This window comes from Antrostomus carolinensis, unplaced genomic scaffold (assembly GCF_000700745.2).
Source record: "Antrostomus carolinensis isolate BGI_N321 unplaced genomic scaffold, ASM70074v2 scaffold9986, whole genome shotgun sequence".
NCBI lineage: Eukaryota > Metazoa > Chordata > Aves > Caprimulgiformes > Caprimulgidae > Antrostomus > Antrostomus carolinensis.
Genome location: NW_010319798.1, coordinates 22,655 through 45,622, shown reverse-complemented (window position 1 = coordinate 45,622; position 22,968 = coordinate 22,655). Strand labels below are relative to the sequence as shown.

The 22,968-nt window shown below is 39.0% G+C and overlaps 1 protein-coding gene across 1 annotated transcript in view; it reads right to left on the bottom strand.

Moving 5' to 3' along the window:
• The window catches only part of WDFY3 (WD repeat and FYVE domain containing 3), a gene marked incomplete at its 3' end in the record, with an annotated part of 84,341 nt that overhangs the window by 50,240 nt on the left and 11,133 nt on the right, over positions 1-22,968 (bottom strand). Inside the window, exons 3-10 of the mRNA XM_029085294.1 lie at positions 18,912-19,021; positions 17,708-17,869; positions 15,742-15,934; positions 12,426-12,612; positions 9,347-9,513; positions 5,970-6,437; positions 4,709-4,807; positions 909-1,102 (exon numbers count right to left, since the gene is read on the bottom strand). Of these exons, the coding sequence (XP_028941127.1) occupies positions 909-1,102; positions 4,709-4,807; positions 5,970-6,437; positions 9,347-9,513; positions 12,426-12,612; positions 15,742-15,934; positions 17,708-17,869; positions 18,912-19,021 (1,580 nt within the window). The remainder of the gene's footprint in view (positions 1-908; positions 1,103-4,708; positions 4,808-5,969; positions 6,438-9,346; positions 9,514-12,425; positions 12,613-15,741; positions 15,935-17,707; positions 17,870-18,911; positions 19,022-22,968) is intronic.

The following is a 22,968-nucleotide window of genomic DNA, read 5'->3' as shown; positions in this document are numbered from 1 at the left end:
CCTTAAGTATCATGAATGAGAGATGCCCAAAAATGACTGAAGAACTTGATAGACAAAATACATCAAAGGAATAATTTTATTACTAACTTTCCTGTCTGTCTTTTGGAACAAAATGAAGCTGCTCATCTGCCAGAGAAATATTACAGCTCCTTTTAACAGAGATGACCCTAGATGTCTCAGAGTTCTCTCCAGTAAGACTCATTTACTTATTACTACTTGCCTCAGCTTTTCTATGCTAAAATAACAGTATTATGTCAATTTACAAAAATAACATTAGCTATTCTGAGAAAAACTGTGGGTCTAGATTAGCAGCCAAAAAAACCTAGTATGACAGAGAACAGATGAGAGTCTTCCCTCTTCCTCTTCCACTCGCAGCCTTACTTTCCTATCTTTCCACTATTTCGCTTAAGCAAGCAAGTTCTTGGGCTTTATCTTCTACTATGGTCACTATAATTCACATTTGTATTAACTAATTCAGCATTTGTAACTAACGAATTGGCAAAATAAAGTAGGTCTGTCACAGGAAAATGCAAGCCAGCACTGAAAATAAAGTTATGTGTTACTTGCTTGGTTTTTGCCTCCCACGTATTCTCATTATTTTTAACTGAATAATACTCCACCAGGGAAGATTATCATAACTGTAGAACCTCATTTCCCATTCACTGAGGCTGACTACAAGTGATGATGCTGAAAACACACACTCACTCACTAGCCTTCATCTCTGATTCTGAAACCCGCCACGGACAGATGGAAGAAAAAAAACCATGCATCAAATGTACGCATTTCAACTCCAGAGACGATCTACATCAGTAGCTAAGTACCATCCATCCAATCCAATTCCCTTCTCGGTGTTTTCTTTTTTAAAAAAGTGGCTTAGGAGCAAGAGTCCTGAGCAGTACTTCATTTACCCTTAAGATGTCCGCTTTCAGCTGCAGTTCCGTGGGTGGAGCAGAGTGCATCAGTCCCAACAAAGTGCCCATATCATCTTCTCCACTAGGTGATAACACCAACTGCTGGATGATCATCAGGGCGTGCTGCCGGCACTGGGGATACTTTACTATGTTGTGCACGCATCTCGCGCCACCAAACTCCCTGAAAATACCTATTCAGAAAGGCGGGGGGTGTGAGGGGGGAAATAAGCACATAAGGAGTGTGAAAGATACAATCAGTCAACAAATAATGGCAACAACAAAACACAAAAGGTATTTATTTTCATTTCTACAGAGTGAATGGGAGAAGTTTAGCCCTGTGGAATGACTTAGTACTATTTTTCCTCTCCTACCACAAATAAAAATAGAGCTTAAATGATATTCTTCTGACAATATTTTTCACTAAAGGTGTTGAGTACAAGGATGCAGGTCAGTTCTAAGAATTTCCTCAATAATTCGGTTACTCCAACAGTAGGTGTTCTTTTCATGCTAGAGTTCAAAGGGTCACAGGATGAAACAAAGAAAAAAAATACAGCAAACCCTCCATCCTTAGTGAAGACTACATGGTGTTTAGGTTAAGGACAGTGTTTATATTACATTTAGTTAATTGCCAAAAATATAACTAGGCTGCTTCCGGACAAAATGAGCAAACGAGGAACACTGGTTGAGAAGTGATTTAGTCTATCCACAAGATCTGCAAGATTCTGCAGAAGCTTTCTTGTGGCAAAACCTATCTCTGTAGAGACAAAGTTTAAGTCAAACAATGGTTCTCAAGCTTACTGGATATTCAGAAGAACACATGCACAGTATTAACTGAAAATTATATGAAAGTTGATTCAGAGAGCACCATAGAAACAAAACAGGAATATATATGGCACATATAATGTGTTTGGTACAGTATCAGCACCTAGAGTACTGCCCTATGTTGATTACTGAATATGCAAACAGAGTAGGAAATGGAGCAATGCTGCATTACTACATCAAAAGGGATCCTTTTCCTTGTGACCATAAACTAAAAGAGTAGTTTAAATTACCAAGTTCAGGATTAACAAGCTAATCAGGACATTTATTCCCTCTAATACACGTATACAAACCTGAGTCCCACTATCCATTTCTGATTTCCTGCCCCTTGCTTTCTCTGATGTTCTTTGGGTGAGATAAGGACTTGGACAAGGCAAAAGGAGAGGCCTCAGACCCTGAGACAATTAAGTTGGTTGCACACCTTTGTAGGCAAAGCGCATCTCCTCAGTGGTCAGGTCTCTCATTTTCAGAGAGACTGAGGTAACGTTTTATACTTCTCCCACTTAGTCTAGATTCTCAACCATCCAATGGATCTGTCTGGGTCTGGACACCCATATGCCTTGTTTGAATGCAATGTTATTAAGCAATATTCAGGAAACCTCATCAGAGATAACCCTTTAAGATCAGAAACGAAGCACTGAGTGTGGTATGAAGCACTGCAAGGCTGCGTAATGCCTATTTATGCCCCTCTGTGATGACCTCTGGATGCAGTGCCATTGGGCTCACATCCCAGTCACGCTGCACAGACAGCAACCGCAACTTCTTTGAGAAATGGTTTCTTAACTCCCCCTGTACAGCTCTGTCATACTCCTGAACTTGAAGAGCTACTGATGAAATGAGACCCTTGAACTTTCCAGGAGTCTTCAGAAACAACATCTGTGGCACCATCCCACAGTCCTGATGCATTTTACAGTACCCTCTGTTGTTTCTCTGGTGGATACTCAAACATCAACTCAGTACCAGGCAGTAACAATGAGGTACTGATGGCTGCTTCAAGCTTCCTAGGTGAGGTCAGGAATGTCATTTAACAGCAGACAAGGATCTGCCAGAAGTCAGGTGGACGCTATCATGGTCAGATCATAATCAATACCTCACAGGAGTGAGGCTCAGGTACCACAGACATTGAAGCCACACAGGTACATGTAGTCCAGTCCTATGAACCAAAACCTGCCAATTCTAAAATATGAGGTGGTTCAGTCCTTCAGAAATATTATTGTCACATACCTCCTCCCATTCACACTTAGAAATCAAACTATCCCAAGATTTCAAGATTTTTCATTTGTATTTTTTTCCCCAGTTTCTCCTTATATGGAAGCCCCCACATGTACCTTCATGCCATTCCTTTCTGACTCGTTTCTAATTCTGCCTTTTCTTACATGGCAAAACCAAAGTTGAGCTATAAATATACAGATGTGTAACTGATTCATTAAATTAATCTATAATCTATACCAGTTCCTCTCTAGAATGTCCTTATTTCAACCTAGTTCGCTTGCTTCTTGGTTCATCATTGAATAGATTCATTTAGTAAATGAAAGATCAGGTTTTTTCCTTTCCATTTACAGGAGAGGTAGCTTGGTGGACAAAAGGGAAGTGTCAAGGGAGACACATCTCAATGTCAGCAAAGCTTCTGGCAGTGTCATCCACAGCCTTCTCATAATCAACCTAACAAAATGGTCTAAAAACAATCATGACAGCCTGAATGCACAGCTAATTGAAACATCAGCTTGCAGTAACCTCTGCTTCACTGCAATGCCCTTCTGTTTCGACAAAGGACATGCCACTGGGGTTTATCTTGAGTGCTGTGAATAATGCCTTTCCTGATGGAACGGAGAACTTATCAAGTACATGGGCAAAGTCAGTGTATATGCTCAGTGGGAAGAATTCAGAAGCCAACTTCGAACATAGTTTGAAACCATAAGCTGAAACGCAACAGAACTTGAAAACAAGCACAACAGCAAAATGACATAGACAACACTAGAGGTTACTCCAACACCGTGCCTAAATTTAAATTAAAAAAATTGCCCAAGCAATAGCAGAAAAAAAGCCCAAGTTACAAGCTTTCCACCATTAGCTCAGGAGCTAATGTTTAAATAGTAAGCTGTCAACCAAGCTAGACAATTTTGAGGATTTAATTCTTAAATATTTCTCACAGATTGTAGTTTCTGCTACTTAAACAAAACCAAAAAGAAAAACAGAAGAAAACACCAGTCAGAATTAAGGAAAAAAAAAACTCCAACAAAACAAAAACCTCCAAGGCCAGAAACTTCCTGGTTCTTCACAGTGGTATCTGTTTCCCTCTACCTGCTCATTTTCTTCTTAATCTAATAGAACAGACAAAAAGGGTTTTAAACCAGTTATTACCCTTTCTCAATCTGTTATTTCAAGCTCTCAGAGCCAGCTTTTATTAATATGAGATACATATACTCTCTATTTCAATGTCGCTAAGTCTTGAAGCATCATATAAACCTGCCTGATTTAGAAAAGGAGGCTTGTAACAGAGCCCTATTTATACATACTGACTGGGAACATGCCTTTAAAATTTAAAAGCCATCTTTCACTAAAGATGCAAGCATTTTTCAACATGTTTAAGTAGACATGACACTGTGAACAGCAAACTACATGTCTAATTGTATGCTTAAAATATCTGATATAGAACCTGTGTTATAAGCCCTACTACAAATTATTATAGTCTTGTTGGAGAGTGATGGAGTGTGGTGGTTGCCTTCAGGTAAACAATAGCAAAGAAACTCAAGATTAAAAAAAACCCCAAACCAGACACTATCTTGTACTCCTTTATTTTATGCACTCTAGTTTATGCTGCCTATTTGCTCTGCTGGAAAAACCTGGCAAGAGAAAAAGTGTATTTCAGTGTGTTTGATTACTTGCCTGAAGACAGAAAGTCAAGACTACTTTGGTTTCAGGCATGATTTTCTGAGTTACTTTTTAATAAATATTTTGACAGGGGGGTCTCTACTTACCTGCATTTGTGTTTGATCCTTGTAGTAGTACTGTCAAGGTCTCCATAACCAATAAAGCCAGCTGCTTTTGGTCCTCAAATGAACTGTTTCTTGAATCTCCTAAAAAATAATTTCAGAAGTCAAAGTCACTGTGAGCTCAGTGGCCAACACTGCAGCTATACGTGTAGTTTCATATCCCCAACTTTTGTTTCTTGAAGCCACAAAACCATACCATATTTGAACACTAACAGGATCTGTTCTTGTTCAGTATTAAGTAATACTTTCTTCAAAACAGAAATTCCACACAGAAGCACAAACTACATTCACGTAATTGCAGTAAATGTGCCGATGATTCAACAGCTGTAGCAGACAAACCAACAAGTGGTATCTTAAACACAGAATAACACTTCAGAAAACACCCTTTAAAGAAGGGGAGGGGAAAAAAAAAAAGAAAAAAAAAAAGAGACTAACAAGAAGGTTGTGTGCACCCAGGTAGCACACTAATCAGATGACAGCTTGGTCCATTCACTTGAAAGAACGTGAGAACTGATGTGTTTTTCAGTGGAGTTGCTGGCAACAAAACTATCTAACAAAATGTTAATGCTCACTAACGAAACTTCAGACAATAAACCCAGGTGAAATGCTCAATAATTATGAGTAAAAAATAAGTGTCACTGATGCACACTAACTTGATTGCAGTTTGAATAAAGAAGGTAAAAAAAAAAAATCTCTGTGTGTGTGTGTATATGCACACATGGCACTTGACAGCGCACGCTTCTCAGGCTAAGCAGCCATGTAGCTTATCTTGAGATGTTCAATTCTGGAGATAACTAATCTTTTTTTTTTTTTTTTTTTCAGTGCTCAGATATGTGCTCTACAGTATTTTTCAAAGCTGGGGCTAAATACAATGAAATGCCCAATTACCTTTTGTGAGGAAGCGTATAGATACATAGATACTATATATTGCTCCTTCACTTGCTCTTTTCATGTTAAGTAAAAAATATTAAACCAATACATCAAAAATATATTTCAAAAAGGAAAATATTAACTCCTACTATTTTGCATTCATACAGCATCTTTCATTAAAGCTTGCCTCGAGCTTCTCGCAGGACATTAAGAAGGAAGCAATTCCAATGAGCTTTTAAGACGGCACAGCAGCCCCTTGCAGAGCTCAGCCCTTGAGGTACGTGTTCACTCTCTCGTTCCTCCTCTTAAGTGCTAGCCTCTGCCATTCCCAGCCAAAAAGAGACATGTATTAGTAAAATGGAAGAGTACACACTACCTTGATCATTCAGTGCCTGAGTAGGATCTTTCAGAAGGGCTGCATATTTATGAAGAAGATTTACCATCACCTCCAGAAGTCCCACTTCCCTGAAGACATCCTTAAAGATGTAGTCATGACGGGTGAACTTAAGGAGTGTCTTCATGGCAATGATGCTACACTGAAAAGAAGTGCTGGATTTTAAAAGGATGCTCACACTGATCAGTTCTTTACAGGGTATGTAATTCAAGCTGAAGACAACAAATTCCAGCATCTCAAAGTATTTGGTCTGCACTTCTGGAAGTTTAGGAATTTTCTCTGCAAACTGAGACAATGTGTGCTGTGATTCCAAAATGAAGTAGTTGGCATTGTCCGCCATATAAATATTCATGATGGCATCAAGGATGATTTGTGCTAGATAGTTGGTTTTTGCTCTCAAAAATGCATTCTGGAGGACTGAAAATGCTTGAATATTTCTCACACTGTGACCTAAATCAGGAAACAAAGTGGAATGGGAGGAAAAAGGAAAGAGAAAGTTCTTAATCATCATAAACGATAAGCACAATTATTAATAATGATCCATACATTTTAATGTGTGACTAAAATAACAGCGTATGTCATGTAGAATAAATATTTTTATTAAAATTGACTCTTCAAAAAAGCCTCTGCATGATCACTTACATTACAAATCCTACAATCTACTGTTCTTTGAAAGTCAGTGTTTACATAAGCGGCTAAATGAAAGATCATTTTTTTAAGACAGGGTAAGTAAGCTGACCAATTGTTAAAACATGAAAAGGGATAGAGTTTTAGAGACAAAGCAAAGCCTTCCTGTCATCTACACAAACCATAAGAAAACTCATTACAGCACCAGTAACATGTTCTCCATTCCATAATGCAGAACACAACTCTGTCCTCTACAAGCATTTGGCAGGCTAAGTTTAGAGTAACAGCCATCTGTGTCCCCTCACTCAACAGTGCAATAAGCAACCACAAATCCTCGTCAGCCAGGTTCAAAGCTAGACAACATGCACGGCCTCCAAATTATCCTCCTGCTTCCACTATTTGGCATTTGCCTGCAAGAAGAGAGCTACATGTAGAGAACGTCCACAGGGCAGCGTAGGGCTGGCAGTTGCCTGCCTTCCATAGAGAGGCTGCTCCTGCTCAGGTCTGCGTCCACTGGCATGAACAACCACACCGATACTGGAAGGTGGCACCTGGTTGGCTTTGGGAGTCAGGCCTGGGAATAAGAAAGCTTGCCAGGCTCCAGTACTGTTAATGATTAGGGAATTAAAACAAAGGGAAAGATTTTTTAAAGCATAAGGTAGCTATAATATTAGCACACAAAGACCTCCCATCTTTAAAAGCTCAAATTTCTTCTGAAAAGTGCCTTTAAGTTGAATAAGATCTCATTCATTTAGCCAAAGAATGCATAATTTATGAATGCTCCTGCAGCTCCTGGATTCTTCTATGGGCAGATATTATTCTTATTCTACTAAAAGCCTCATAGCCAACTTTTAAAATTTCTGTAGGAACAGTACAAGTCACGGTGGACAAATCCCATGATACAGAAAACAACTAATGGTAAAAATAATTTAAAAAAAAAATAAATCAAGAGTGACAACCTGAAACATTCTAAACAAAGCATGTAGGATGCTCTAATGATAGAAACCTTATTTTCAAACAAGCTATAAGCAAACCATTAACCTGATTTAAAAACCCTTTCACAAACAAAGAATCCTGATTTATTACATATGCTCTGTGGAATGCTACTCTCTCTACTGTTTATAAATTAAGTTGTCCAATTTAAAGGTAAATTGAATTATCTTTGTGTCTAGCCTCATCACCTTCCCTACCAGTATTTTTTCAGAAGGTAATAGGAAACTTGCTTGGAAACTAACATGGAACAATTTCACATACTGGAAGAATATTAATGTTACATTATAAGTCACACTCATTTGTTTCTAAAAGGACATTTTTTACATGCTTTCTTTACAATCAAAAATGTTGAAAAGGGCATTTAGAGCTTATTAAATGTGACAGGAAAATAGGAAGTGACAGACCCAACTCTTTATATTCTAATTTAGTTGTTCCAGGCAATCAAGGAGACTAAAAAATTATCTTTGATTATTACGAGGAGCCCTGAAGAAACCAAATCTTAACTAGCTCTTCAGAGTTCAAGAACTAAAAGGATTTAAATAAAAGCAATTAAGAAAATGAGCTAATATGGTCTGCATAAAAAGAAAACTTGCCAATGTAATGATAAGCAGGTAAAATGAACTGAGAGATGTCATGACAAATACCAGAAAATTAATTAAAAGTATTCCTTTGGAGATTGGAACAGGCCATGGCTCTCTAGTGTTATTGTACCAGAAAAGTTGATTAGCTTAAGCAAAAATTAGTATATTGTTAACAAAACATGGAGGAATTAAGCTCTGAGTGTGACTATCATCATCTTTCTCTATTTAGTCCAAAGGGAAAACAATTCCCATGAACAGTGAACTCTCTCAATATTAGAGAAAGGAAGCCATTGTCCAGGGAACCTACATATACAAGAGAAACAATGAAAGTAAATCCATTAGCCTATAAATCTATAAAAGTAGCCCTATCACGAAATCTTTTCTTGTATCCCTAGTATTACTAAATCCCATAAAAAGTCTAACTAACAAACTAACTTCACGGTCACTATTAAATTCCAAACTCCTTACACATACAGGACTTACCTGAATTTTAAGTTTATACACAGGACGTGAAAAATAAGTTTATTTTTACAAAACCATTTCCCCCCTCAGACCTCCTCAACCTTATCTCTATATGATAACTGACTGTGGTTGTAAGCACACCACAGATTTCACCACTCTGTGAACACTGGTGATGAAACAATAGATTTCAGCTCACAAGTTACTCTTGCCTAAGCTGACAAAAGCTAACAGAAAGCAAACCTGGCCAAAAAATAAAAATAATAAAAAAAAAAATCAAACCAATACATCAGCCTTTCACATCAGTTTAGTAAGAGCAGCTTAAAACACCATAAATCAAATCAGTGCATCTCTTCATTACAACAATCTCTTAAAATGTTCACATAGAAACTGCTCAGCTCTGCAGCGAGAGATGTTTGACACAGCTTTCAGTCCTCAAAGACAAAAGCCCTTTCTTCTTTGGGTACTAACTCCAAAATAGAACCTTTGAGACCAACAGAACTTAAGTATTTGATATGCAGTCTTATTAAACCTAGACTCAACTGCAAATGGTTTGTGCATTTGCTTCATACAGCTTCTCTGTATTTTGGTTTTTACATTAAAAAAAAACCAAAAACAAAAACAAACACCACCCCCCACCCCCCCCAAAAAAAAAAAAAAACAAAGAAACAAACAGTGGGAGAAGGAAAGCAGACTTACCTTTGCCTGCAGGCTGTGGGACTGCAAATCCAGGTAGTAGGAAAGGTACTCCAGTGGTAACACCAGCTGGCTTTAATTCATTGACACCATATGTTGTTAAGGAAGTTATCAAATTAACTAAATCCTTCAAAGCATCCTTAGATTCTGCCTCTTTTGCCTGTTCTAATCTAAAGAAAATACAAGAGATCAAGTTAGCAGCACTAGTCTATTTCAACTCAAATCACTTTAACAAGATATCTCCTCCGTTTTACTCTATCAATTCAGAGACCACACTTTCACTCTCGTGTTCCTGCAGTATTTTATGTATTCTCTCTTCATATTTATTACCATTAAGTCAGTAAAACATTACTGGATTTATGAGAGCATACATTTATTTACCACAGAAATTCACCTCATGAATCTTTCCTTGAACTCATAGTCTGCTAAAAAGCAGCACAGACACAAAAATTACTTTTAAAATCCTCTCACAAACATGAAGCTACTGGATAGGAAAATACCGAGATAGTCTGTCATTAAATAAATCCATAATTAACTTGCTAGATTATATTTGCCACTTTGAGAGTTAATCTTTTATGCTAAATAACATTATCTTGGTAGAAGCCTAACACTTAGAAGCACACAATGAAGCATTTTCATTAGACCTACAGACCCTTACCTTTGAACACAAGAGGACGGAAATGCTAACACCCCATTCCAACTATTGTTTCCCACCAGCAACATGCCACCAGACCAAACCCTAAAAACTGACTCCAAAACCTAGAACAATCCTCATTTTCTTTCTACTTCACCAAAAATGAAACCACATTTAATTACTTACTAACTTTATAGTCTCTACTGAGCTCGGGACAAAGCTGGGGACCACAATCTCCTATTCACTCATGCAATGCAAGCTATATTTTTCTTCTTGCTGACAAGTGACCAGAGGAGACCCCTAGAAGCAGCTCATTCTGCATCCTTCATCTTCTTCTCAGTCAGACATATGGCTGAACATCCTTCAAACAGCCATTACAGAAGCATTTAGCTCACCTATTGCCATTCTACTAATCCTCCACATGCCCTGCCCTTTCACATCATCAAGGTGAAAGTACATACTTGCTCCTTTGGTCCTCACAGACCTCCTGCAATTTCTCATTAAGTCACCTTCTTCACACATCCTTTTGCATTACCAACTCCAAAGTCTTTCTTTGCAGCTTGATGCTCAGTGTCCAGATTTCACACTCCCATGTGAAAGTCATCTTCACAATAGTGCCATAAATCTGAACAAGTCTCTGTCAGTAGGTTTGAGCCAAAACATGTCCATGGAGAAAACGCTACTTTTGTTCATCACTGAGCAATACATAGGCTTGTCCAAGGTGATTGTTTTTGAAATAAACTATGCTTTGATTTGAAGATCAAATAAACTAAAGCTTATAAGAAACAGCAAGAGATATGGTCATCGAAACAGCAGTCATGTTTTGAACCATCTTCCATCTCCTGAACAACACACAAATCACTAACAAATACACCACACATTGGTAGGCACTGTTCACCTTATCCCAGGCATTTCTTGAAGAGCGTTAGCAAGTTTTCTAGAGCCACCTCAGGAAGAATTGAGGTTAATGCAATCCTACACTTTTAACCATTACCGATATCAACTAAAGAACCCAGGTGCTCTCCTTCTTCAATAAGACATGCAAACCTCTTGTCTTCTATACCTCTGTCAGGGATCCCCCATTCTTTGACTTAAAGGATGAGCAAGCTCAGGAGAAAGTTTGTTTAAAACACTTCATCTACAGAGGATCGCTTTTGTAGCTGGAAATGAAATTAGTAATGACAGCATATTCCCCTCAAATTCCACCTAAACTCTGGCTGTCAGTTTCCGGAAAACAGCTGAGTTTAAATTATATTGCTTTGAACAAATGCATTACTAAATAAAACGTACTCAAACCCACCATTTATACTACAAGAACAATAACAATTCCTTAAAAGGTGTTTGAGCTTTTGTAGCATGGAAAGTAATTTATGAATTATTTTAGTTGTGATTAAGAATTTAAAATGCTATGTCTATGTCTGGTATACATTTAAAACAAACAAACAAAAACCCCCAAAACATACTATGCAGTAGAAAATTTAGTTAAAATATTTGGGTGCCAAAATCCAGCATCCTAGCACTCAAAATGAATGACTTGAAAGAGGGAGATAACATTAACACTTCTCATTAATGGCCATTACAGCACTACGTATCTTTAAGCCAAGAATACTTCATAAGGTGTACACTCATAAACAACATTTCCCAGTTTCTGTCTTGGATTTGTAAAACACATGTATTTCAACAGCTAAGTATACTTCTTCAGAACTTCATATCCAAACAAACCAACACAGACTGACCATAGATTTTACACAGATAACGCAGTAGATACTAATTTGCTGACTGAGAAAGAAAAGAATGAAGCTTCTTTCATTGAACAAAATAAAATCATGGATGGATCATACACGCAAGCTTTGTTTGTGCAGGTATTTTCATTATCCTATTTTGTGATGCATTAGCAAGTTAGCAGTACCCTTAATAAAAATACAAAATAAAAAAAATACATATATACACTGATTCTCAAGGAACAGGAGATTTCTCTTCAGCATTCTGGTATTAGAGCTTATGTACAAAAATATCTCTTTAATACTAAACAGCATGTCTTCAGTACTAAGTAGCACGCACCACACTTATGTACATGATTTTTCATTATAATAGTATGTTGAAACAAAACAATCTCCAACCAAACCCCAAAATCACTAGTTGCAGTCAAAATTTTATTTTCTAAATTCTTTCTAAAGTTTTATTATAAATTGGTTTTAAGCATTTGCTTTCCTAGCACATACAGAAACATTTAGTAATAAACCAATACCGATGAATAAAAAGTTAAACAATGTATTTTCATAAACAGAGAGAAGCACATAATTTCAGCTTTTGGTCCCAATATCTTCATTTCATAATAACCCATAGTCACTTATTTGTTCAAACTTATTCACCTATTCTTTATTAAGAAATCTTTTCAGAAAAAGCTCACAGTGATCTGTCTGCATTCCTTCAAGCACTTTGGCATACCTGAGGAGGAGGTCACAGAGGAAGTTGTATCCTTGCCATATCCTAAAATCATCCAACAACGTTTGGGATACATCACTGGAGTCTTTGAGAAAACAAGAAAGTCCAGCAAACATCTCAACTATTTCTAGGGGAGAAAGGTCATCAGACTGCTGCATGTTCTGAACACACGTGGACAAACATTCCTTTTCTGAAAAGAATCGCAATTAAGAAATTTAGGATTTTACTGACATTAATTACAGCAAGAAACATAAGTGGTACAAGAATGATGACAATAAGGTAACTATTATTTATCTCTCTCTCATCATAGAATCATTTAAAGTCACAGAGCACTTGAAGATGAGTAGGATTCTCAAGTGGCTTTAGATCTGAACCCTAACCTGGTTTTGCCAGCCCCTTCCTCCTTTCTATAACCTTTACTCTTGTAAGGAGTACAGATATATACTGTTTTTTACCTAGAAAGTTTGGCTGGATAACTCATCAGAATAAAAAGACAAATATGGCAACTGTAAATAATTCTAAAGCATCTTTTTTATTTTAAAACACAAAGTTATACAAAGCACTGAGTTAAGCTGTTACTGATATTATGTAAAACCCTAACAGAAACCTTTACACCATGTCTTCTTATTGCCACTCTGATTAGGATTTCTTTGGCTGACATATTTGCTTGCCCGATAAATCTCGATCAAAGAGAGACAGCTTTCTCATTCTGCCTGCCTCTCATGCTCCACCAGTTCATTGGTCAGTTGCAAAAAGCTTTCCCAAATCTGTAGTCAGATTTTTAGGCTGCACTCCTGTTTTAAAGATGCTCCTTTCAATTACTTGCTGTTTTAACTTTGCAGCATGCACAAGTGCAAATCTTTCTAGCTAGACTGATAACAAAAATTCCCAGAAATCAAAACAAAGCATGAGATAGTGAAAGGATGCTCTTTTGTGTACAACAAAACATCTTACTTTTTTCCTGAACATGAGATGAACTTCTTGACAGATGTTGTTATCTCTTAAGTTCTTTTTTTTTTTTAATCAACAAGACACAGAGAATGACAACTGGTTTTCTTTTTAAGATTTTATTTCACTTTTTAAAGAACCTAGAATATCTTCTGATACACCAGCCTCACTCCTCTGTGAATCAAGCTAATAGAGAAGTGATAATGGTAGTAGCTGCAATATGCCAAATGACACAGTCAAAACTCAGTTATTTTCTTTGTTGCTCATCTCAATGTTTTCACTTATACACATATGCATTCTACAGTCATCAAAAACCCACCAGGAGGCTGTTACAGATGCAGGCAAAATACCTATCACCTTTTAAATCCTACCTGAAAATAAAAGTCCTACCTGCAAACACTTAACTGATGACTATTCTGTGCTTCCAAGTGATACTGTACATTCACATCTTTCTGACTGGAATTGGAAACACGCTGCTAGCACAAGAAAAAACACAGACTAAAATTTTCTGTGAAGTATGTGGGAGCAGGGTGACATATTTCATAAACTGTCAAAATGGTTTTGTGAAGCCTTGTAACTACTTGCTTTCCAGAGTGTGAGGAAACTGTAGGTTTCTTTTTTTCCCCAGTAGGTGTACACTGCTAAAATGTATGATAAGGATGTTAGTTCACTTCAACAGTCATTCCAATCTAAAAACTACAAATGCTTCTGTGTGGTCCTACAGTCTAAAAGCCCTAAATATAATATTAAAAATATATTCTACCAAATTTCCTGCCTCAAATCCTACATAACTAAACACCCATGCAGTTTTAAATTCATGCAATACAGGTATTTCATATGCAAAGCTGCCCTTGCTAAGCAGACTGTGACCAGTCCCTTGTAAAGATACATGATGAATAAAGTACTTCTTATATTAGCTACCAAGATCTCTAACCAGCTACAGAAATACCCCTGTACACTACAGTTTCCATGCCTGAAACAGTCAGGATGCCATTTGTCTCAAAAAAGGACAGGAGGTAAAATGGAATTATTCTGGCTGCTTCAGTCATTTGGTGGCTCGCAGTCTGGATTAAACTCATGAGATTATTTTATTTTGGCCTTCGAGATGCACAAAATCCACAATCTCTAAGCTGTGTGGTAAGGTGAGGAAGAGAAGAGCCTGGCAGAAGCAACACAGGCTGACTGAACGGTCAGCAAACTAGTCAGTCAGCCAACAAGGAACATGCAGAGGCTGCAAACCCATCCAGCAGCCAGCCTCTTTCCAGATGTGTCCCAAAAGCTCCAAATCAGATTGTGACATGACCTCTAGGACAGGCTACATGTAAGCTTCCCAGGGGCACCAGTACTCAAAGTCCACCTCCTTCAGGGAGAGGCTTGGGTCTCAGCCAAGGGAAGAGAAGCCTTCCTGGGCCAAGCCCTAGGAACACCATCCTCAGGCTGAGGAACCTGCAGGGAAGCTGAGCTGGACCACAGATGAAGAAGCAAACTGCCTGTTCCAACATGCCATCAATAAGCACTTGGAGGTCCACACTCAAGTGTTTCTGTGCCCATACACTGTGCTCCCTTGAGGATTTCCTAGTGCCTGTATTACTCAGGTTTTGCTGTTATCAGGGTATGCCAGTCCCTGATGCTCTGGATAATGGAGAGTGCACTGCAAATGATTGGCGGTTATAATGGTCTGACCCAGCCTCTTCCTGCAAAAGCAAGACGTCTGTGAGAAAGAACCTCCTCCCAGCATACCCAAATTAGCTCTCCCCAGTTTGCGTAATACACCAGTATTTACTACATGGGCTTCTAATAGATCAAACTGCGTCAGCAGAACACATGGAGCTGGTTCCTCTTCCTGCGGCTTCCTCAGATGTCTCTCCACTTTCATTGCCAACTAGAGTGGTACCCAAACAAGCAGCTGTAAACAGGACATTGCTAGCTTGCCTCGTGCCTCTGCAAGGAGCGCTGCTGCTAACTCAAACACAGGGCAGAAACCAACTAAATCCCATTAAGAATTAATGCTCACAGTAAAAGTGACAAACTTATGCATCTTCCCAGTGACCACTGTTCAATACAAGCAGCTCCTGAAGATCCTGAAAGCCTTTCCTTTGGTTAGCATAAACTCCACACAAAAACAAGAGAGGAAAATCCATCTTCCAATGTTAACCTGAAATAGGGATGAGGCAGACTGAACTACAAACACCTCCCTCACTACACAAATGCTCTGAAATTTTACCACTATGTAAATGTCTACATGTCCAAAAAAAAAAAAGGCCTGTAACCTTTCCTTGATCTATTATTCCCATGCCTATTTCCTAACTAAGCAAATTATGAAAGAAGAACAGAAAAAACTCAATAATTAATACTGGATAAAGCCACATACCGTGAATGTACTTCACTACATTGACACTAAGGCCGTGACGCGATATGGTCATTAGTACTTCCCCTGCACTCTTCCTCCAAGGCAGATTATAGGGAGGGCACCATGAGGTTATTGCACTGAATAGAAGCTGGAGATCATCCTTTTGAGCCAGTTCTTCTGCCGGGGACACAAAACTGCACAATTTTACTAGGATCTGAAACAGTAAATCATGAAACACCTAGCATTAATACCCTGATCATTGCTGGTTTTGTCTAGACTTAGTGAAAGGCAAAACATTCTTCCATTTAGCACAAATATAAAAAAAAGGCAATGGGCAAATTCCCTTTGCATGTTGCTTCTGTGATTTGAATTGAAGACAAGGTTATTCAACACATGGTTATTTCAAGTCCCAGTTCAGTCTAAAACGACTAGCAAAAGATTAGCAGTAGAGTTCAAATCTCTCAGGCTGGCACAGCATACTTGTATGGATTCCAGGTGATTTCAACTCTTGGAGAATCTACCCATTACCTAACATACTAAATGCTGCAGTGAGGCAGAGGCTCTGCAAAGCAAACTGTTGTATCCCTTCCTAACGCAGGAAGAAGGCTATTGATGTGTTGTTAGCAGAGCAGCATCCATACCATCTTGGCCAAACAAAACCAGGCAAAATAGTATAGTAGGAAAGGATACAACAACACTATAGATGCACCTGGATGACCAACTCCTGAATCTGCATTTCCATGTTACCTTAAACCAGACAAAACACAGCCACGCAACCAGTTACTACGCTGCATTCCCTTTTCTGAATGTTTTGAGGACATCTGATGTCCATTTCATGTCTTATGCAGCAAAAGTTGAGGCTCCCTCTTAGAAAACTGCAGGAAGACTTTGCAAGGCTGCCTGCATCCAGAGGAGGCTTGGAAGCTATCTGAAACCTCACCCATTCCAGACAGCTCATTTGAGAACACCACTTTACAGCCCTTGAAGAGGGACAGAAAAGAGCTGAGCTGTAGCATATTCAGGAGGACTTTATGTGGTAACACTGATCATTTATTAACTCTGCTGACTGAAACACAGCAAAGCGTTTTCTGAAAGGCAGCTCATGGCACACCGTGATTTCTGCTTTGGAAGACAGCTTGTGGTACTAAGACCAAAAATAGAGGCAAATGGGCATGTTCTCGTATAGTGACTGTTACTGGGCAGACACTGTGGCTAGTAATTGTGGGAATAAGGCTCATCAAATCCCTGAAGAATGTGATGCTGGTAGATCTCTACGGTTTTGCAGATGTGGCTACAATGACCGTACATAGAGACACGTCCAACATGCACATGGAAACTTATAGTATGATCAGCAACCCCTTTCCTAACAGTAACTGTCAGCTCCTTCTAAAAGTTTCAATAGGAGAACATATGGGAATTTCTTTGCAAGATCTCCAACTGAAGCTTCAGAAACCAGGAGCAGGTCAGTTGGAGTCCCTGGTCTCCCTAGGAAATCTGGAGGATAACTGTACCAGTAACTGCAAGCTCAGATGGTTCATTCTCCTATTTCAATGATTTCCTTCCATATTTATTGTTTATTTACATAATTAAAGGGAAAATAGCATATGATAAATTAATTCATAGATTATTATCAACACTTATGGTTTTTACTATGTCTATTTCAATCAGAAATGGCCAAAGATACCAAAGACTAGGACCAGTTAGATTAAAACAGAGTAACAGTCAACATGTTGCTCCCTTTAAGCTGCTGCCCAGAAGAGCTGCATACATTCTTGTGGAGGAGATACTTGCTGAAGCCAAAAGCCACAGGGGGAGTAGAAATTCAACCTCAACTGCGCTTGTAGGAAAATCCATCTTACTCTGAGCCAACTGTTTGTGAAGAATCAGAAGAGCAAAACCCAGTTCAAGTGAGAAGTTTCTGGACTTTTCTCAAGTGAAGCATTTGCATTCCTCTTGCAAATTCCATGACCTATTTTACCTTTCTTACCTGTACAAAGACTTTCTGTAGCAGCGCTCGGCGCTCTGCGAGAGGTAGTTCATTCTGTGCTCCTCCAACTACCTCAGGCACATGTGGAAGGTCAAAAAACAGATACAGACATTTAACAAGTGTGGAAGGCACCGACATTGTAGTCATGCAGTCCACAGTTTTCTGGGGAAAAAGAAAACAGAGCAAAAAACCAGTTCAGCATATTACTGCACTGAAAAAGTCACGGTCCTGTACTGCAACTGACTCAAATGCTGTTTTTTCTTTCTCACACCACTGGTGAGGTGTCCACGTGGCAGTACAGCTTTACCATCTATTCTTGAATGCCTACCTAAACAGTAACCTTAAAAATAGGATCATAATTTATTTACATGACAGTAACATCTAACAGCCAAAGTTCAGAGCAGTCACCGCACAAGACAAACAAAAACTGACAGTCTCTGCCAAGAGAAGCTTGTAAGTTAATTACAAGACCTTCAGACAAGCCCTCATTAGATACCTATTTTTTGTAGCAGTAGAAATGGGAGTGGGAGGAGGACTATTCAATTTATCCACTCACTTGACAAGAAGGTATAAGCAGGCATAAGGAGCAAGGTAGTAGAAAGCATCAGTGGGAAGAAAAGAAACTAATGTGGAGGCTGGTGACATACTAAACACAGATAAGGTGATGTGCTGAATGATAAAGGCAGATTAGAGCAGAAAGAACAAACCACGTAGCCACCCAGTACATTGCCAGAGATTAGCTCTCTGACAGAGGGCAGCACCGAAAGCAGAGGCAGTAAAGATTCACAGTATCGCCCACTCATCACTGCTGCTGGCTTCACTTTTCACAACTGCTGCTGCCCTCCTTGAATGGGGAGCCCAAGTTCAAAACCCGAGTGATTTAGGTGCTGTATGACATGCATCTCATGGGGCACTATGCAGCAGCATGCAAGAAAAGCCTTTGAGAAACAACAGAAGTTATGTACATAATTCAAAAGACCATTACAAATTAAAGTTCCAAAACAATTATTTTTTTCTTCAGCAACTGAAACCTCAAGGAGCTAAAGCAGAAGTTCTGTGGCAATATAACAGAAAAAAGGATCTTAACATATAAAGCTGAATATAGTTACAATACCTTTTAGTGTGTGTTCATGCAGCTCATTATTACTTTGTCCTGTCTCTCCCACCCCACAATTTATTTTTAGCCTTGCTGTTTAAGACTAACCTGTCCTGATGAAGCTAGTAAATTGATTGTGGTGAGCAGCATCCAACCTCTACTTGCTTCTTCACTTTGATTGACCTCCAGAAACTGGACTATGGCACGACTTGCAGCTTCTGTAGGGATGCAGTTAAAAAAATGCAATAAGAATTCAATCTGATAGTCTGCAGAAGAGAACACATCCTCTCAACAGTCTCGAGCACTGAGCACAAATTCACCTCTGCAGCACTACTTGAAAAAAGGACTAAGCTTAGGCCTACACTCCCCAGACACACATTCCATTCTTACACACACACTTGACTTTGACACTAGCAAGTCTGCAAAAAGTACATTTTTAGGTCATGCACCATCCTTTACACCAGCAGACAGCTTTCAGTAACATGCAGCAGCTTTTGTTTGAGTATTCTGGTTTTATCAAATACAACATACTCTCTCCCAAAGACATAAAGTCACCACCCTTCCAACTCACAACATCCTATGATTCTATGATCACTTAGTGGTCTCAGTGGGAAAAGCTGATACTCAATTCCTGAAAAAAAAGCACTGCACTGAAACAACGGTACGGAGGATAATGGTAAAAGACTGGAGGGAAGGAGAGGTGCAGAAAGACAAAAGGAAAAAAAAAACAAACAACCAGGAACAAGAAGTAAAATTAAGACTAAGATCAGCAATTACCACATCCTCATCCTACATTTTTTGGAAAATGAAAATGCTAACAACTTATGGCTAATTCCTATGATCCAGGGACCACCTCTAGAATCAGATGCTATTCTGCATCAGTCAGAGACAAAGATAAATATTCAGCCTAGTAAACAAGTTATCAGCCTCCATAAATAAATCAACAGAAAAAGCAATCCTATTTTACTACTGTCTGAATACACAGATTATGTTCTTCTTATGTTAAGAAATCTATAATGCCAGTCATGATGACTGTCCATAACTGTTGAGGGAAATCTAAAACCATTTTTCATTAATAATGGCATATTGATCATCTTCAGTGCTTTTAGCGTCAGCTAGGACAGAAAAGGAAGGTGCATAATATGACTTAAAAAAAGGAATTACAAAGGAATTACTAATGGAGGAACAGATCAGCAACTGAAGAAAAATCCAATTTTAATTTTGGTTTGTTTACTTCATCTGCTGTCAACATTCCCCAGCACATACCTGTGAAGGAGTTTGTTCTAAAGTAAACACATTTTATACAGCAAAGTACTTATCAAACTTCCAGCATTGACTACACTGAAAAGATAATTTTCTGGAACACCAGATTGTAAGCTGAGCTGGACTAGTAAACTTACAAAGCAGATGATCCTAGAAGATATCTACAGTTGTCCTATTTACATTCCTAACATTAACTTTGGCCAAGAGAGACTACCACCACACAGAAGCAAAGCCATCAGCCACCACGTGTACTGGTGCATCAGCGTAACAAAAATCAAGCTGTAAAGAAACACTTTTATCAAGAGGACAGTTGGTAGACGAAGAGCAGTGATTAACCCCTCCACCCTATGCTTGTTAGACTACATGTGGAATACTGCGTCCAGTTTCGGTCTCAACCCAATACAGGGAAGACAATGATCAATAGGACTTCAGCCGAGGGACACCAAGATGTCTATGGGCTGAAGCACCCACCCTGTGAGGAGAGGCTGAGGAACCAGGAAGAGGGGACAGCCTCAGTGGCACCGAACAGCAGCCTCAGTGCCCATGGTGGGAGGAGCCATCAAGAAGTCAGAGCTGGGCTCTTCACAGCACTGCACGGCTGGAAGGTGAAAGACAACAGGCTTAAATCAAGAGAGGTTCAGACTGCATGTAACAAGAAGTTTTTCCCCACCCTAAGGACAGAGATGCATGGAAACTGGGCCCAGAGAGGGTGTGCTGCCTCCAGCTTTGGAGGTTTTCAAGACGCAACAGGATTGAGCCCTGCGCAACCTGGTCCCATCTCACAGTTGGTTTGGCTGTGAGCAGGAGGTCAGACAAGAGACCTCTCTTATTCTGATTTTCTCTCACATGGAAAAAGGTCTACTCTATGTCTCACTCAGGGATTTCCCATCACCCATGCTGGTGTCAGTTTCATTCCCTTCCAGTGCAAAGAGGATGTATTTTTCTCTAAAGCCCTGAAACCCTTTTATAGTCATAATCCTAGAAAAAAAGATAAAGAGGGACAGATTTAAGGTAAAAATCCAGATTTAGTTCATTTGTACAATGCATATTTTCCCTTTTTTTTTTTGTTTCCTAGCCTTATTCTCATAACAGGTTCTTGCACAAACCTTTGGCTTCTCCAATTCTAGTGCTGAAGTAAGGAGAGGCACCTACCAAATCCTTGCGTGAGACTGACTGAGATAAAAAAAAAGTTTGAAATACCAAGGTGAAAAGTAAGGCAATTTTTAAAACTCACACAAATGTGGACACACGCAGCAACCTCCCTGCATGCTCACCTGAAGTACCTGGTGAGCAATTTGTTTTCCAAAACCACTGATGCAAAACATCAGCCAGATGGTTGGGTGCATGAGCAGTCCAACTTAGAAAGCACAACAGCCATGCCACAGCCACAGTCCCTGCACTAGAGGTATATACAAAACACCAGAATTCCTGGTAAAAGCCACTTTCCTAAATTCTGAGTAGTAAGTGTGTCTAAAGCATGTGCTGCTTCTACAGTGACAAGGCCCCACCACCTAGAGTTAGGTGAAATTCAGTAGGCTCGTTCTCTTTCTATCTGACCACAGACAGAGCTGGGAAATCAATCTCTAACTGTAAACAGGTACAACTGGTACCAAAATCAAGGTGTGCACAGCCTCCTTTGGGCACAGTCTCTAAAAGCCACCGGTAGAACAGGACCTCTTTTAGTCATCTTTGAAAGTGAGAATCAGGGGTTAAGTATATGCTTCTGAAAGAGTCATCATGCTGCTGGCATCCTAAATGGCATAGCAGTTGAAACTATAAATAGCAGTTTCAAAACTGTCAGTCTTAATTAAACACTACCTAAAACACAGACAGCATTTTAAGTGCAGGAAGAAGTTATCTTCTCGTCTGCTCCGAGCAAATTTGATAGCACTATCATTTAAGATTAATTTCTATCAGCACTAGTCTGAATTTATTTCTTGTACATTTTCCCTGGTGTTGAAGTGCTCAAGTCATCTTTTCAATATAACATCCTCTATGTGCCCCACACAGATGTCCTTAGCCCTCAACTTCTGCAGAACAAGCCACTAAATCTAGGATTAGGACATGCTAGTGAGTAAAAATAGCAGAAGAGCAAAGAGAAAAACCTATAAAATAATATGTAAGTACACATATCTTGACAATTGTGCAAGCATGATGTATACAAGTATGACTACAATTATGTGGTCACATGGTTAATACACAGTAGTCAGATTTTTCAGCATGGATTCAGTATATATGGGATAGAGGTTTGGTAGAATAAAATGTTTCACATATAAGAGATGGAATGGGTGCTTTGCATCCTGGACTTCAGAAAAGCAGCAGATGGAAAGCAATGGGATTAGATCCATTCAGACTGCATTGCAAGCAACGTCACTGCCTGTAGCAACAGCACTAAGGACAAAGACAAATCCAGTACATGAAGCTTTTAGTTAGATGTTCTAGTACCATAAACAGCATACAATAGTGTCATCAGACTTTTGTATAGCTTATTTTTACCCTCTACTACTTCTTGCAGAGAATGCCTGGAAACACAGTCCGATACCTAGAGTTAAAGAATACAAATTGTTCCAACTGCCTAGACAGTGAGAGAGAAGTATCAACCCAAACGAAAATGAGATGACAAAAAGCCTTCCTTCAATCAACAGGAACAGTGCAGTGCTGTCGTCACAAGTCACAGATATGAAGTGGCTGATGCCTTTGCAGTGTGCAGAAACAGAGAGCTGCTCATCCAAAGATAAACCACTCAACTGTGCCAGCATTCAGCCTCACTAATCCAGCTGATAAAAGAACAGGCTTTCTAGGATCTCTTGGAAAGGCATTATAATGCAGTACGCTTGCCTTGCATAAGATCTGGTAAAGAGCATCAAAAATAAATTGAAGGTTAAGAAAAAGTAACAAGATA